Source organism: Elgaria multicarinata, chromosome 8 (assembly GCF_023053635.1).
Source record: "Elgaria multicarinata webbii isolate HBS135686 ecotype San Diego chromosome 8, rElgMul1.1.pri, whole genome shotgun sequence".
In the NCBI taxonomy this organism is placed as follows: domain Eukaryota; kingdom Metazoa; phylum Chordata; class Lepidosauria; order Squamata; family Anguidae; genus Elgaria; species Elgaria multicarinata.
The window spans coordinates 93,267,538-93,283,291 of NC_086178.1; the positions used below are offsets into that span (position 1 = coordinate 93,267,538).

Sequence of the window (15,754 nt, forward strand, 5' to 3'; positions counted from 1 at the left end):
ACAGCCTTGTCCTTCTCTAGAGGAGTAGCTACAGAAAATCTGGCAAAGGGTCCTTATGCACAAGATAATGATTATGGGATGGTCTTAAAAGCAGGCAAGGACTTGTGCTTTGACCTGACACACACCACACACATGCTAGACCATAAACTATTTTTGGGAGTCCCTCCAATTTATGTGACATCTGCACAGCATGGTTGTTTGGATCCTGATCACTACTGTTGAAAAACTGGAAGTGATGTTATTCTATTTCCCTGAACTAGCAAATTTCACTGTATTTCTAAAAAAAAAAAAGGTTTAAGAAACAAGAAAATGAATTCCTTACAGCACGGGCAACATAGTGCTCTGCAGATCTTTTGAACTACAACTCCCATCAGCCCAGTCAGCATGGCCAATGATCAAAGATTATGGGAATTGTAGTCCAAACTATCTGGAAGGCAGCAAGTTACCTACCTATGGTGCAGACAATACTAAGCTAGACCAGTGGTGTGACATGGTATGTTCCCATCCCTCAGTATTCCTACTGTACACAATTAAATCATTTTTAAAGCCAAGAAGTGACAAATGGCAGGCAGGCCTATTTCCTCACAGGTAGATCCGCTGTTGCAAAGGACAAACCTTGAATCACTTCCATACACTTGAAGCACGCTCAAGTGTTGCCTTGCATTGAGGATATGAGGAAGGTAGACATCAGGAGCTAGACTTTGGCCGTGGATCCTGTTTCAAAGCCTCATTTCACCCCTACATGTATGAATCCCTGCTTCGGATTTCACTCTCAGAAGTAATCACTTGCAATGAGTGATGGGGAAAGAGAGGAGTTTGTGGAACTGATAGTCACCAATTTTAAGTTGCTGTTGATACCTTTGGTGAAGAAATATGGATGGAACCCTATGACCCATTGGATCTTGCACTCCAACCCAACTCAGATTTGTTTCTCGAGACTTAGCCAAAGCATCTTCCAAAAGTAAAAAAAAAGAAGTCTTCTCGTTTTCATTGGCTTTTGGTAGCCACAGTCAAGGTGACCTTGAGATCGTGTATGCATGTGTGTGAATTGTTCAAGCAATTGTTCAAGTAATCAATTTCCAAAGGTTTTTTTTTATTTTTGTTTAATTTTTTGGTTTTTAATATGTTGCAGTTCACAGAATAATCTTGAAATGAAGAAGGAAGACATCTCCAATATTTTTTTTCTTAAGCCCGCAACATTCATTATTAGACAAAGATCGATCAAACAAACAAAAAGAAATGCAGGCTACAGCCTGTTTGGAAAGAGGGGGAAAAGGAGATGGATTAAGGATCAATTTGCAAGGAGTATTACAAAGTGCTGGGGGAGGTGGTTACAAATACTTTTTCCTTGCTTGAATTCTATTCCTCCACACTGATTTAGGAGGAGCCCCATCGCTAGCAGAGGAAGCCGTTTGGCGCAGTGCTCCCACCAAGTCATACTGGGATCCAGAAACGTACAGTCAATTCTATTCATTCAACTCATTTAGTGGAAGCAAGAACCGTTTTACGTGTGCCCACTGCACACACGGACTCAGTAAGGCTCCCCCATTGTAACACATACACATACATTCACACACACCCCACAATGGGTATTATGGGACAATGGATTGGTTCACGCTTAGGGCAGACCGCACGTGACCATCCTGAGCGTCACCCTCAAACAGCACTCACACAGAGAACCAAGGTCCCCACCATGGAACTGCACAAATGAAAAGGGGCACACGGACCCATCCCACATAACGGCAGCAGTTCTCAAAATGGCTCTTCCTAACAAACACTGCTTAGCCAGAGCCCAGCACGTGCCCCTTCGCAAGCCCAATGTGTTCAGGGGGGCAACAACAGTGCAATCTATATTCCTACACACAAATCAAAGACTCCATCAGTTTTGATATGGTATGTCAATCCTGTGACTTGGGGCTTGAATTAAAAAGCTTGGTGTTCAATCAATCTTCAAACTCCTGCCCATTTTAGAAGATCTGGGTAGACTTTTCCGAAGTAATAGGGGTCACCTATGTCTTTCCTTTAAGTCTTCCACTGCTGGCATGCTAACTTCTTTCTGGAGCCCTTCTGACATCTGCTTAATCATCTCATAAGAAACACTGTCCGTTACAGACTAGGTTCAAGTGCATGCCCACCAGTCTTTGCATTGTTTACCTATAGAGAGATCTAGCTCCTGCCTTTACAGTCCTTTAACCCCAAAAAAGCAATAAAAAAAAGCCAAGCATCTACCCACAAGCCTGAGACCACGGCCGCATCTGCAACATCCTGAGCAGCTCAGAAAAACGAATCTAGCGTTCCTGGTCCAGAGCCCTTGTGCCACTGACTGAAAGGACGCCATTTTTAAGCTTCATCAGTAGGCAACCGAAGTGGAAGACATGGTATCATCATGAACTCACACTCCCAGTTGCTCATTTCTGTTCCCTATGATTTCTATTTACAAAGATTCTCAGTAAGGAGTATTCATAAACAAGCACGTACATGTGCGCACACACACACACACAGGGAACATATCACTCTCTCTCTCTCTCTCTCTCTCCCTCACTCACACACACACACACACACACACACACTCCAACACATCCGACAAGAAAATGTGGCTCTCTATCCCCCAGGCACCAATCATGGCCTGTACCAAAGTTCCTGTCATCGCTGGCTTAAATGGGAGACGATGTAGATGAGGCCTACCAAGAGGAGGCCGCGCACGCCCACCATCATGAGGAGAAACAGCAACAGGATGGACATGACTGGCTCCACCACCTGGTTGCCAAGGTTCCAGGTGGGGAATCCCATGTTCACTAGTTGTTGATTGATGTCTGAAAATGGGGAGCGTTCCCCTGGCCTTGCGCCCTGCTGCTGCTGGTGGTACTGCTGCTGCTGCTGCTGTCGTCGTGGGGCAGGGCCTGCATTAGTCCTCGTGTTGAAAAAACCCTGTGAAGATAAATTCAGAGAAAGCAGGTGAACCTCAAAGCCAGAAATGAAGCAATTTAGGCCAACCTTTTCCAAACTGTTGTCCTGCAGATGTGTTGGACTACAACTCCCAGAATCCCCCAGCCAGCATAATTGTAGTCCAACACATCTGGTGGGGTAATTTCGGCCATTCATGGAACCTAAGAGCAGTTCCTACATAACATAAGAAAAGCCATGCTGGATCGAACCAGAGGCTTATCTTATCCAGGATCCTGTTTTCCACAGTGGCCAACCAGACGCCTATGGGAAGCCCACAAGCATGGCATGAATACAACAGCACCCTCTCACTCATGTTCCCAGCTACTGGTACTCAGAGGCTTATGACCTTTCGTACTAGATGTAATTGTAGCCATAATGCTAACAGCCATTGACAGTGTTATCTTCCATGAATTTTTCTAATCCCCTTTTAAAGGCTTTTAAGAAAGAGGTACTGAATTCCATAGTTTTAACTATGCACTGTGAAAATAAGTGCTTCCTTTTTTCTGTTCTGAATCTCCCACCCTTCAGTTTCACGGGATGACCTGGATTCTAATATAATGAGAGAGGTAGAAAAACTTCTCTATACACTTTCTCGACATTATGAGTATAATACACATTTATCATGTCCCATCTCATTCAATTTTTTTGTTTGTTTAAACTAAAAAGCCTAAATATTGTAACTATCATGATGGTAGATCTGGGAGAGAACAATGCAAAACCTTCATAGCTCTATACAACACATTCCATTGCCAGCATCTATAAGTATTTACACACACACACACCATATCCTTAAAAATAGGTCAATGCAGCTAATGTAGGGCATTCAAATGCAAATCAGAAAAATAAGTAAATAAAATGAAGTAAAAACAATCTATAGCCAGTACTCCTTCCTATCACAGCTAGAGTTCTGTCATCTAAGTAAATTCCCTGGACTTAACACCAACATGTACAGAAGTATTTTATATGATTGCAATGCCCTAGGCTACAATCCCATACACACTTACTCAGGAGTAAACCCAAATGAACTCAATGGGACTTATTTGAAGGTAAAGATGCACAATAATAAGTGCAGTAAAATCAGGTCTAGAATAAATAGCTCAAAGCACCATGTAATCTTTGGTGAGATCAATGGTGTCTTGTCTAAGGCCTGGTTCACCCAGGCAGACATATACAGCTGAATGTGTAAATTCACTCCACTGAAAAGCATTATGTTTGAGACAATTGTATGTTCATATCTCTGATGGTCCACTTACATATGCCGGTTATCATGCATCTTTGTTCTGAACTCCACAAACTGAGAACTTGGGTAGCATTGTGGCTATGAGCTATGAATCAGGAAGACCCTAGTTTGAATCTCATCACTACCATGAACTCACTGGGTGGCTTTAGGCAAGCCACTCTCTCTCAGCCTCCATCCCTATCTACAATATGAAGGATAATAATAATACCAACTTTTGTCATAAGGATTACAATTAGATAAAGCATGTGAAGAACTTTAACAGATGGAAGCAAAAGTATTATATGGCAATTCTATATCTATCAGAACACATTCAAATTTTCCCATTACAAATGGTGCATCACTTTCCAATGAGAAAACATTTAAGGTATTTATATACTGCTTTTCTCTTTTAATATTCAAACTGTAATACAAACACAGAAACAATTTGCACATCAACCCCAGCATAAAAAACCAATAAAAGCAGTAGCCTCTAATCACTCATTAAAAGCAGTAGAAAAACAAAGTCTAAGGTTGCAATCCTACAGTTATTTGCTTAGGAGGAGATCCCATGGAACTCAGTGGTGTTTACTTCTAAGTAGATAAGTACAAGATTGTACTGATAAGCTGTTATTAGCTGTCTAATGGAAAGCTATGCTTATTTTTGCTCACTTATTAAAAAATGTAATCCATGTGAAATCCTGCTCTATGTGTTCCACAATGCCACATTAGGGGTGCTTAACACTTTATGATTTACCTCCATGAAGAAACAGTTCTGTACATGAAGATATTTAAAATCCAAGTGTGTCATATTTGATTATCGTGGACACAGTAGTATTTCACTGTGCATGCTTGAAAGACATGCAACAACAGACTATGAAAAATTATGGAAAAAAACATGCAACGCTGAGGATTTGTATGCAGGCAATCAAAGGCAGCATACTCAATACAGGATGCTGGACTAGACAGACCATTGGTCCAATACAGCGAGGGCCTACCTCAATGGTAGAGGCCCTGCTTTGCATGTAGAAGGTCTCAGGATCAATTCCCAGAATCTCTAGGTAGGGTTGGGAAAGAATCCTGCCCGGAACCCTGGAGAGCTGCTGTCAATCAGTGTCGACAACACTGGACTAGATGGACCAATGGTCTGTTGATATAAAAGGCAGCTTCCTACATTCCTACGACTCTCCTTATGTTCTTCTTAACATGGTCCTTTTTAGACAGATCAACCAAGATGAATAATTAAGCATCCATTCAGGGCAGAAATATTGAAGCCTTTCAAGTTCCTCACATAATCACTGCAAAACACAACATATACACCTTTCCTCACCGGTCGAGATGAGTTCTCTGTATTCTGAGTGTTCTGTCTCACTCGAGGATCATCATCTTGTACAATATCTCCATTGGCCAAAATCCGCACCATCCTTAGAGCTGTATATTGTTTGCCTCACTACACCTATAGCATACAGGAGAAAGACCATTGAAAAAGATTAACTGCTTCCTTGGAGATGGAGGCATACGCAAGATGAGCTGGGACATATTGCCTCCATGCACATGAAGCTAAATCGTTTTACTCTGTCTGAGAGAGAATACCTGTTCCAAGATGCTTCCCACCACATCGAGTTTTTATATATTTGTATTGTATTTATATTATAACAATCTCCTAAACAGTTAATCACAGCACCTAGTGAATCAGAAGGTTTCTAAGAGTACAATCTTGTGCATGTTTAGATGGAAAATCAGGTCCTACAATTCCTGACATTCCCCATGCTGGGGAATACTGGGAGTTGTAGGACTTTTTTCTGCATAGGGCTGCACCCTAACATTTTAATCCAGGAGTGGGGAACCTGTGGTCCTCCAGATGGTGTTAGCCTCCAACTCCCATCATCCCTGACCAGAGGCCATGGCAGCTCACACTGATGGGACCTGAAGTCTAACGGCTTCTCTGCCCCTGATTTAACCCAACTGATTAATGGCTGCAGTCTAATATCTAACTTAGACTGAAAAGTGAAAAAGTCAGTTTCTTTTTCATTCCTTGAAAGATAAAAGAATCACAATTGACAGATCCAGGGCTGCGTCTGAAGAGAAATGCCAATCTCCCAGCTCAGCTCTAAGAACAAACCAGAAAAAATCTATTCATGAAAGCAGATACAATGTGGTGCAGGGGAGGCTACTGCAGTGAGGTTGGGCACGGGCAGCAATGCACAGACTGAAAATCAAGGAAGGGCCATCATTACTTCAGGAGTAGGAGGCACATCCGGTTCCTTTGAAAAACACTGAGACATGATTACATGATTACTAAACTCGTCATGGCTTAGTACTTCATAATATGAAGTACTAAGCCATGACGAGAAAGCCCCCAGTTTTCATCTATAGCATAAATTCACTCAGTGGCTTTAGACAAACCACCATCTCTTTGTCTTGGCTCTCCATCTGCAATAGTGAGCTTCCTTGAGAGAGACAGAGAACGCTTAAAGACATTTAAACGTACAGAAAACACTGTATTTAGCACTATGACCATCAAACTGACAACTCAGAGTCCAGACACCAAAGATCAAGTTTGGAAATGTGAGGTGCTACAGACAGGGTGACCATATGAAAAGGAGGACAGGGCTCCTGTATCTTTAACAGTTGCATAGAAAAGGGAATTTCAGCATGTGTCGTTTATATATATGGGGAACCTGGTGAAATTCCCTCTTCATCACAACAGTTAAAGCTGCAGGTGCCCTGCCCTCTTTTAAATCTGGTCAGAGTATTGCTGCAATATAGCTCCTGCAGCTTTAACTGTTGTGATGAAGAGGAAATTTCTCCAGGTGTGACACGCACACAAATGACACCTGCTGAAATTCCCTTTTCTATGCAACTGTTAAAGATACAGGAGCCCTGTCCTCCTTTCCATAGGGTCACCACTAGCTACAGAACACTAAGCCTTGCAAGGTGGGGGGCAGGGGGAGAAGAGAGGCACCTCCCAGACTAGAAACGCTCTCAATTAGCTGCGGGAGTTGATCGCCGTCACACACAATAAGGGAGGAGCACTCTGCAGGTGCTCAAAGGCATTCTTGTTATTTCGCTTGCGCCAAGGCTGATCCCTTTGAGTAGGCTCCCTAATGGCGTCTGGTTCAAATAAATCCTCTACAAGTTAGGTGACGCAGCCCCACACTTCGCTCACTCCGAGGGACTGGCTTTAGCTCGTTTCTCCTAATGGTCGATGACTGGATTTCTAGCCCAGCGTCTCCTGTCGAGGGCCAGAGCGGCCCAAACTCACTCACCCCTTTTCCTCCTCTGCCGCTGACGTCAGGCTTCTCCTCCTTCCTCTGTGTCACGTCGACAGCACCGGAAATGACGCAGAGCACAGTCGGGGAGAGACGGAAAACAAGGTGGTTGTATCCTCCCAGCTAGAAGCTTTGCGCGGATGGAGCAACCCCCTCTCCAGGCGCCACAGTGAACTGCAGGATGCTCAGCTAAGAGAGCGCTGTACGTTGGCAAGAGTGCTCAAAGAGGCAGCGGGGATACTCCATAGAGCTACTCGTCCTCTTTATTATTTACCTGCCAAAACATGCCGTGTTCATTACTCGACGAACCAATTCTCTAGAGAGAGAGAGATCTGGTTTTCTGGACCTGCCCTTGGTCTATAATTGTCTCTGTTTTGACTCTACCTTTGCCTTTTGGGATACCACATTAAAATCCTATTTGTTTATTACATTTATATCCTGCCTTTTTTCCTCCAAGGAACCCAAGGTGGCATACATAATCATCATTATCTCCATTTTATCCACACAACAACAACCCTGTGAGGTAGGTTGGGCTGAGAGACTGTGACTGGCTCAAAGTCACCCAGTGGATTTCTATGGCTGAATGGGGACTAGAACCTGGATCTCCCAACTTCCAGTCCAACACCTTAGCCACTACACCACAACTGTTATGTGTTTTGTTTTTATTATCAAGAGATATATTCTGGATTTGACTCCATCCTTAGGGTTTCTAGAAGTTAAAAACAACAGTAGGATAAAAGAGACAGCTGTACAAGCCAAACAAAAGAGCAACCATATATAATTCCCAATATATTTGTGTTCTCAACATGTTTCAAGAAACCTCCAGTAGCAAGATAGAAGCAGATAGTTCCAAGCATCATTTGGAAGCTTTGAACAATTTAATTCCCCTTGATGAAGAGAAGTCTCTTCATAGCCCAAAAGAGTTGCCTACTCCTGAACTAAGAAAAGCTGTTGCATCAGAGGGGCCCTGTCAACAATAAGTTTATGTATTGTGTACCATATTTAGCATTTATAGCGTGATTTATACTGATCACAGTTCCTCATGTACATTGAGCTCCATCACACCAGCGATTTATTGCACTCTCGCCATGCCTGTTATGTGTTTTTGCAGTGCAGTACTCACATGACATCGTCCCTGTCCTGCACTCAGCTCGCCTCTCCCCCTCCCTTTTGCATCTTATTTTGGAGCAAGGAAAATCTATTTTTCCCTCCATGCGCAATAAAGATGCTCCCCCCATGTATTTGCAGTTCTTGCGCTATATCGTACCATCCCATTTTTTGTTGGGGGCATGTGTGTCAAAGGGCGGTCTTGCTGACAAAAGAGGAGGGGTGGGGCAGTTCTCTGCTCAACCATGAAGGGGGAGGGAAAGAGGGGGACAGCCTGCGGAGAATGTGAGTGAGGCTGCCGCCGCCCATGCCACGATTCAGTCCCATTCAACTCTCAGGTTCATGCTCCTGAGTAGGCACATCTAGGTTTCCAGACCATAACAATGTCGGCTTCCCATTGCTATTCCAACATTGACCACAAATTTCTCCAAAAACTAATTGTAATATTTTTTCTTCACTTATCTTGTTTAATATGATCTTAGGGGAAAGTATAGTGTGTTGTTTTACTGTAATTGCGCAGTTTCATATATAGCAAGGGGAAGGAGAACATAGGGGGAGGGGCAGGAGATTTCGCCGGCATAGTTGCGATACAGGTGAAAAGATACATGAGCTGAAATAGTGCAACAATGCACAGATGTGAAAGTGCCCAGTGCTAAGGAATCAGAGAGGGAAACTACAGACTCAAAGCAGGGGGTAAAAGTAAGTTTGATGGAGCTCATTATCTTGTTGTAGAACTTATAAAAATCTTGTGAGGCACGTCAGTATTATTATCCCCATATTGTAGACAGAAGATGCTGAGGCTGTGAAATCACTTGTGTAAGTCCACTGAGTAAGTTCATGGCAGAGGTGAGATTTCTCTAAGCCCCCCACTAGACTACAATTGGAATCGGTGAAAAATGTGGGGATCACGATGGGACTCCCATATTGAATATGGGGCAGGCTTTCATTTCTCGGGATCGGAAGGGCCCACGGAGAGTGAACAAACTTGACGGGAATGAAGTGAGCTTTGCTTGGAGTGTAGCTTTGGGGTCTTGTCAAGGGTACCTCCCATTGCAGCTGCTTGCCTCTCTGTGAATAGTTTCACAGCTCACCGAAGAGATGACTGAATTTAATTCGAGATGAATGGGTGCCTCCCTCCATCTAGATGACATTTTCATTGCAAACTAACAAGGGGAGAAATCCAATTACCTCACAAAGGGGCTCCATAATAGGCCATTCAACTTGGAGAGTGTGTGTAGGGAGGGTGAAGAGGCCTGGAACCGTGCTCCAAACCAAAGTCTGGGAGGGGTCTCTGTGGCTATAGTGTACTGGACAGATACAATGTGGGCAGCGTTCCGGCAGAAGGAGAAACAGCCTATAGTGAGAGCCGCCAGCTACCACAACAGTGGATTAAAGCCAGACAGATGCCAAGGGTCATACTTTTAAGAAGAGAACCTGAAGGAAAATTCCCTCACTATATTGGAAAGACAAACTTGGATCCACAATGTGAAGGATTTCTAGGCCACTGAAGACCAATAACTAAAGTGATTATAATAACATCTCAAACACCCGCTCTCCCTCCAGAATTGCAACACCTGTTCATATAAATCCTTGCCTGGACTTAGGGGCTGAATGATAGTTCATGGAACAGTTGTTCCTAAGGACTACAACAAATTTCTCTCCAGGACAGACAAACGGAAAGGCACAGTCGTTTTATAACATGAAATGCAAGCAAAATTCTATCAAACAACAAGGAAAACTGAAGTAATATATGGCACATGAAAAATGGGCAGGAAGGGGAGGTATTTATTCTTTTCTTTATCTGGATATCTACAAAACAATGGCTCCAATTTAGAGAATATTCATTGTGTTTTAGTCCCAGTGAAATCAGTCACAACTAAAGAGCCATTGATGTCAATAGGACTTTACTCATGACTAGGTTCTGCTTGATTGAGGGCCCTGTTTTTAAGGCTCAGTTTAGGATGAGTCATGGGGAGTTCGAAACCAGTGTCTATAAGGAGCAGAATGTGCTTTCTCAAAGGGAGAGGGAATATATTGAAATGAAACAGTTCTGGAATCCATCTGCTTTAATGCAAGGTTGTGTTTGTTAATTTTTCACATTATACCCAGCAAGGAATGAAATAACAACAGCTAATGAATCACTCTCACTTTGCTTTATGGCATCTTCTGAACCATCTAAAGGCTAATTTGAAAGATTATTTCTATGTGGTTAAGTCCAACATGTGTTATTTGGATATCCTAAACCAGTCTGTGAATGCTTCAGCAGATTTCCAGGAAAATCTCTGAAAAGTGATTTGAACAAGATTTGCCCCTCCATAGGTCATTTTATTTAATATTTTCACCCCCACCTTTCCTTCCTAAAAAGGAAGCTCAAAGCAGCTAGCAACAACATACCAAAACCAAGACAATAATACACACACACACAAGCAATTTTAAAATATACCACAATAATGAATACAATTTCAATTAAATAGAAAAACAATAGCAATTTGGTGCATAAACAGAATACAATTATAAACTTTGCATCAAATTGCTAAAGAATAGGGGTGTGATCCGCTCCGATTAGGAGCGTAGAAGCAGTAGCGGATTGGCCTGCTCCGCCTTACCCAGAGGCGGAGTAGGAGCGGACCGCGGACCCCTAGAAGCAAGGCGAAGAGAAGCGGCCATTTTCGGAGCTCTTCTCTTTCCGCGGAGCGCTCCGATCGCCATCTTGAAAACATTTCGCCATAGGATTGCATTGCGGCAAATAATCGCGGATAACTACGTTCTTTTTGAAGCTATTGTTCTGGAAATTCTTGTGCTCAGAGAGTCGTGGATGGGGGTCATTTTGAGACCACTCTCACCTCTCTGCGTCGTGCGGGTCGCGTGCTATATTTTTTTGAAAATCGGGTCAACCGCGCAGCTCAAACGGCGTTTTCGGCTTTTCGCCCATAGGATTGCATTGCGGCAAATAATCGCGGATAACTACGTTCTTTTTGAAGCTATTGTTCTGGAAATTCTTGTGCTCAGAGAGTCGTGGATGGGGGTCATTTTGAGACTACTCTCACCTCTCTGCGTCATGCGGGTCGCGCGCTAGAAGTTTTTAAAAAATCGGCGGGAAAAATACCTTTTTCAAAGGGCTGAGGGGCAGAGTCAGCTCCCGGTCATGATCATATGATCCCAAAGTTAGAGGAGGGCATAGGCAAAATGGGTAACTTGGGATTCTGGGAAACCTCTCTTTCTTCATCTGAACGGACTTTTCCCAGTGTTTTTTAACACAGTAGCCCCACCAAATGCACAAACACAACCTGAAATCATATACTAAGCCAAGAATAAGAGATAGAAACACAGCACTGCTACCCACCCTAACTTTGGGGAACAACTGAAAAGATGTGGTGCAAGGGGATGAGCTCCCCTAGGGCATCTCATCGTGGACGTGCCCCCACTCTCTCCTGTACTGGAAGGCCATTAGAGCCTTCCAAAGAGAGTAAAACGGTGGAGCAATGCCTATCATGAGTCGAAGTGAGCATTTACTTCTTAGTGGTGGAGCGATGCCTATTATGAGTTGAAGTGAGCGTTTACTTCTCAAGCTCAGAGCTGTTGGTGAAGCAATGGCTGTCTTGAGTTGAACTGGCAGCTACTTCCCCCTCCCCCGGGCACGTCCCCCTATTGCTGGTAAAAGACAGATATAGTCTTTTTAAAAAAAATTCTTCTTGATGTTTATTGAGCAACACTGCTGCTTTTAATTCCACCCCTCCTTTGTTTATTTATTGATTTATTCCATTTTATATGCATTACTGGCTTATCCTTGGCTCACTTCCTTATGCCCCCAGAAATGCCAGCTGCATGCCTGCCTGCCTTCCCTCCCTCCTCCCCTGCCCACCTCGCAGGGATGTTGTGTGTGTGTGGCTTTGACTCAGGGGAGAAGTCCTTCCTGCGCTCACTTGGAGTTTTGGAAGTTCCAAATTTTGCAGGTTTAAGCCCCGCCAAAAAACAGGGGATGATGGGACTGCCTTGAGTCTTGGCGTGCGGCGTATGTATCCCTGGATAAGCTGTCATGGTGGTGAGTTTGAGGTTTTTTTTTAACGTGCAAAATTGACGGAGCTATGGAAAGGGGTGTTGGATTTTCATAAATTCCCCAAAAATCAGGGGATGATGGGACTGCCTTGAGTCTCGGCGTGCGTATGTATCCCTGGATAAGCTTTCATGGTGGCGTGTTTGAGGTTTCTAACGTGCAAATTGACGGAGCTATGGAAAGGGGTGTGAATGGGGTGCCCGATTTTCAAAAATTCCCCAAAAATCAGGGGATGATGGGATTGCTTTGAAACTTGGCGTGCGTGTGTATACCCCCATGAGGTGTCATGGTGCCAAACGTGAGGTTTCTAACTTGAACAGAAAAAAAGTTGTATAATTTTTTAGCTTTCAATGCAAGCCTATGGGGGGAAAAACGGAGCTCCGATCCGGATCTGGAGCTCCGAGCGGAGCGGAGCGGAAGTGGGCGGAGCGGGGGCGGGGCGGAGCGGCCCGATCCGAAAAATGGCGGATCTGCAAGTGAAGCGGAGCGGGGGGTCTGTGCACACACCTACTAAAGAACAATAATTTCAGTAAATGTAGTTAGAGATCTGAAGGCCAGGAGTGGGGGGAGTTATGGGCAAGGACACTTCCCCCCCCCCCCGGACCATTTTATGCTTTTTTTTTCTCCTGGAAAAAGCATTGCCAACTGCTTTTCTGAGGTCAGAAGGAGGGGGGGAAAGGAAACAGGACTCAGGAGGAAGAGGAAAGGGACTGTACTGGTGGGAGGGAAGAGACTAGAGAGGCCAGGGTATGAGTTATCCTGAGGTTTCCAGCCTCCTTCCCCCCCCCCCCGAATCACGCTCACCTGTCTAGCAAAAGATCATCTTTGTCACTCCTCTCCCTGGCTTCAGCCGAGCAGGGCAGAGGAATCTCAGAAACCCAGGAGTTCAGGGGCTTCCGAGCGGTGAGGGTGCAGTCCATAAGACCGCACCTTAAATATATATTGGATATGTGTTGACTACTTCAGAGTGCTGAAATCCACTGAAAGGGACAACCAGTTGACTTTACCATATCAAAGATCAGATGGGTGAATTGGCTAATGTCAAGGCACATTGCCAGGAGAGATGGGCCTGTTGATCTTAAACCTGGCATTCCATCACCTCTCCATTTTCTCTCACTGGGCATTGGTTCCTGCCCAGTGGTAGCAGTCTCAGTGGGGTATGAAGCTCCTGGGAGTGAGGCTATGGACCCTTGGTGCTTTCAAGCTTGAGCTCCTAGCTTAAGAGCTTCTGGCTCAGGAGAGCCCTATTTGCTGAGCTTAGGCTCAACGTCAGGACCCCCCAAATCTAGCACCTCTGTGATCTGTGTTACTAGTCCTCTTGGCTCAGCTGACCCTTTCTTATCTGAATCATTAAGCATCCAGATTGCTGCTGGGACATGACACTGTGGAATACTTGTGCTCAGATATAGAATTACGTACAAATTTGAAAGAAGTTGAATGGTGGGAGATTCAGTGCCAATAATAAGGAAGTACTTCTTCCCCTGGTACATAGTTAAATTGTGGAATTAGCTACCACAGGAGGAGGAGGAGGATATTTCTAACCCGTCTCTCCATTCTGATCGAGGTGGGGTACAACAGCAAGTACAAAATACATAAAATATTAATCAAAACACAGTATACATTGTTAAAACTTCCTAAAAACATACTAAAAAATACTAAAAGCATCCTAAAATTCCACTGGATAGGATGTAGCGATGGACACCAGCTTGGGTAGCTTTAAAAGCAGATTGGACAAATTCATCGAGGAGAAGGTTATCAATGGGTACTAGCTATGATGGCTATATGCTACCTCTTGTATCAAAGGCAGGATGCCTCTGGATACCAGTTGCTGGGGAGCAGCAGTGGGAGGGTGCTATTGCCCTCCTGTCCTCCTTGTGGGCTTCCCAGAGAGATCTGGTTGGCTGCTATGGAAACAGAATGGTGAATTAGATAGGGCTTTGGTCTAATCTAATATGGTTCTTCTTATGTTTCTATACATTTATTTACATAATGCAAAAAAGAGGTGTGATGTAAAGGTGTGGGATGTGTCTCTTTCTTAGATTTTCAAACAGTTTTCTTTTTTTAATGTATCTAAATTTAAATTTTGAAAAGCCACCAGGGCCAGATCAAATTGTTTTGGGGGCCGCATCCAGCTATAAGCTCCAGTTGCCCATTCCTTCCCTCTGATAAATATTCTACAATGTGAAGCCACAACTTTTCTGAATTCCTTCCAGTTTGTCACCACCTTCTTCAAATTGTGAAACACAGTTGCTCCAAATGGCAGCTTAGTAGACACAGAAGCATGTGGCTTGAAATTTATTTTCTCTCAGGTTGCACTCCGGCCTCAAGAACTGGGTGTCATCCAAGATCCTTACAAGTATGGAGAACAAGCTCTTTAAAAATGTGGAAGGTTGGCCCGAAAGCTTCAGAACTAGATTCTTGCTTTCAATTGTTAGCCCTTAATTAGCGCTTAATAATTCTCAGCTTGAGATTTTTACCAAGCTCATTCATATCAAGTAAAGGGAAACAAAAGAGAGAGGAAAAAGAAGGGACACTGGTTGGTTGAATGGCTATTGTGATAGTCCTTGGAAAATTTCTTTATCTGTTAGACAATTCCCTCTTTACCCATATCTAATTGCAGAGGATACCACTTCCTTGGGTCTATACCTACCATGAGCAGATGGATACAAAAACGTCAGAGTGTCAGTGAAGAAAATGGTGTGTTTGTCTTCCTCCTTTAGTGGTAGAACAGAGCCCCCCCCCTCTCTCTCTCATAGTGTCCTATGTAGAGACATGTGCTAGAAAGTGACTCTTGCATTTATTTATTTTCATTTCTATTAATAAACACATCTCACATTAATAAAAAGGAAGCTTTCACTGACAGGATGTGAGGGATGGAAGAAAATGACCAGCGAGTTGCAAGTTAGGATAGATTAATACACTTTGTTCAATACTTTAAACATCAACATAATTTTATGGAAGAAATTGCAATCATCTGTCTTAGCTTAGAATTGGATCCTACTCCTTCTAGTCTCTACTTCCTGCCTATGAGAGTTTATTTCTCTTAAAGTGGTAGACACTGTTTCCAGCACATTCCTCTATATAGGACACTATGAGGGGGGGCTCTGTTTCAGGTATCTGAGCAGTTAGAATCATCTCTCTCTCTCTCCCTTCCACTTT

At 43.6% G+C, this 15,754-nt stretch overlaps 1 protein-coding gene across 1 annotated transcript; it reads right to left on the minus strand.

Annotated features, from left to right (window-relative positions):
* Positions 1-1,072: 1,072 nt before the first annotated feature.
* On the minus strand, positions 1,073-7,481 carry FAM241B (family with sequence similarity 241 member B). Its single transcript, XM_063133022.1, has 3 exons — positions 7,432-7,481; positions 5,493-5,618; positions 1,073-2,928 (listed from the first exon to the last, which is right to left on the minus strand). The coding sequence occupies exons 2-3, from the start codon at positions 5,583-5,585 to the stop codon at positions 2,644-2,646; spliced, it is 378 nt and encodes a 125-aa protein (XP_062989092.1). The 5' UTR covers positions 5,586-5,618; positions 7,432-7,481; the 3' UTR covers positions 1,073-2,643.
* Positions 7,482-15,754: the final 8,273 nt, after the last annotated feature.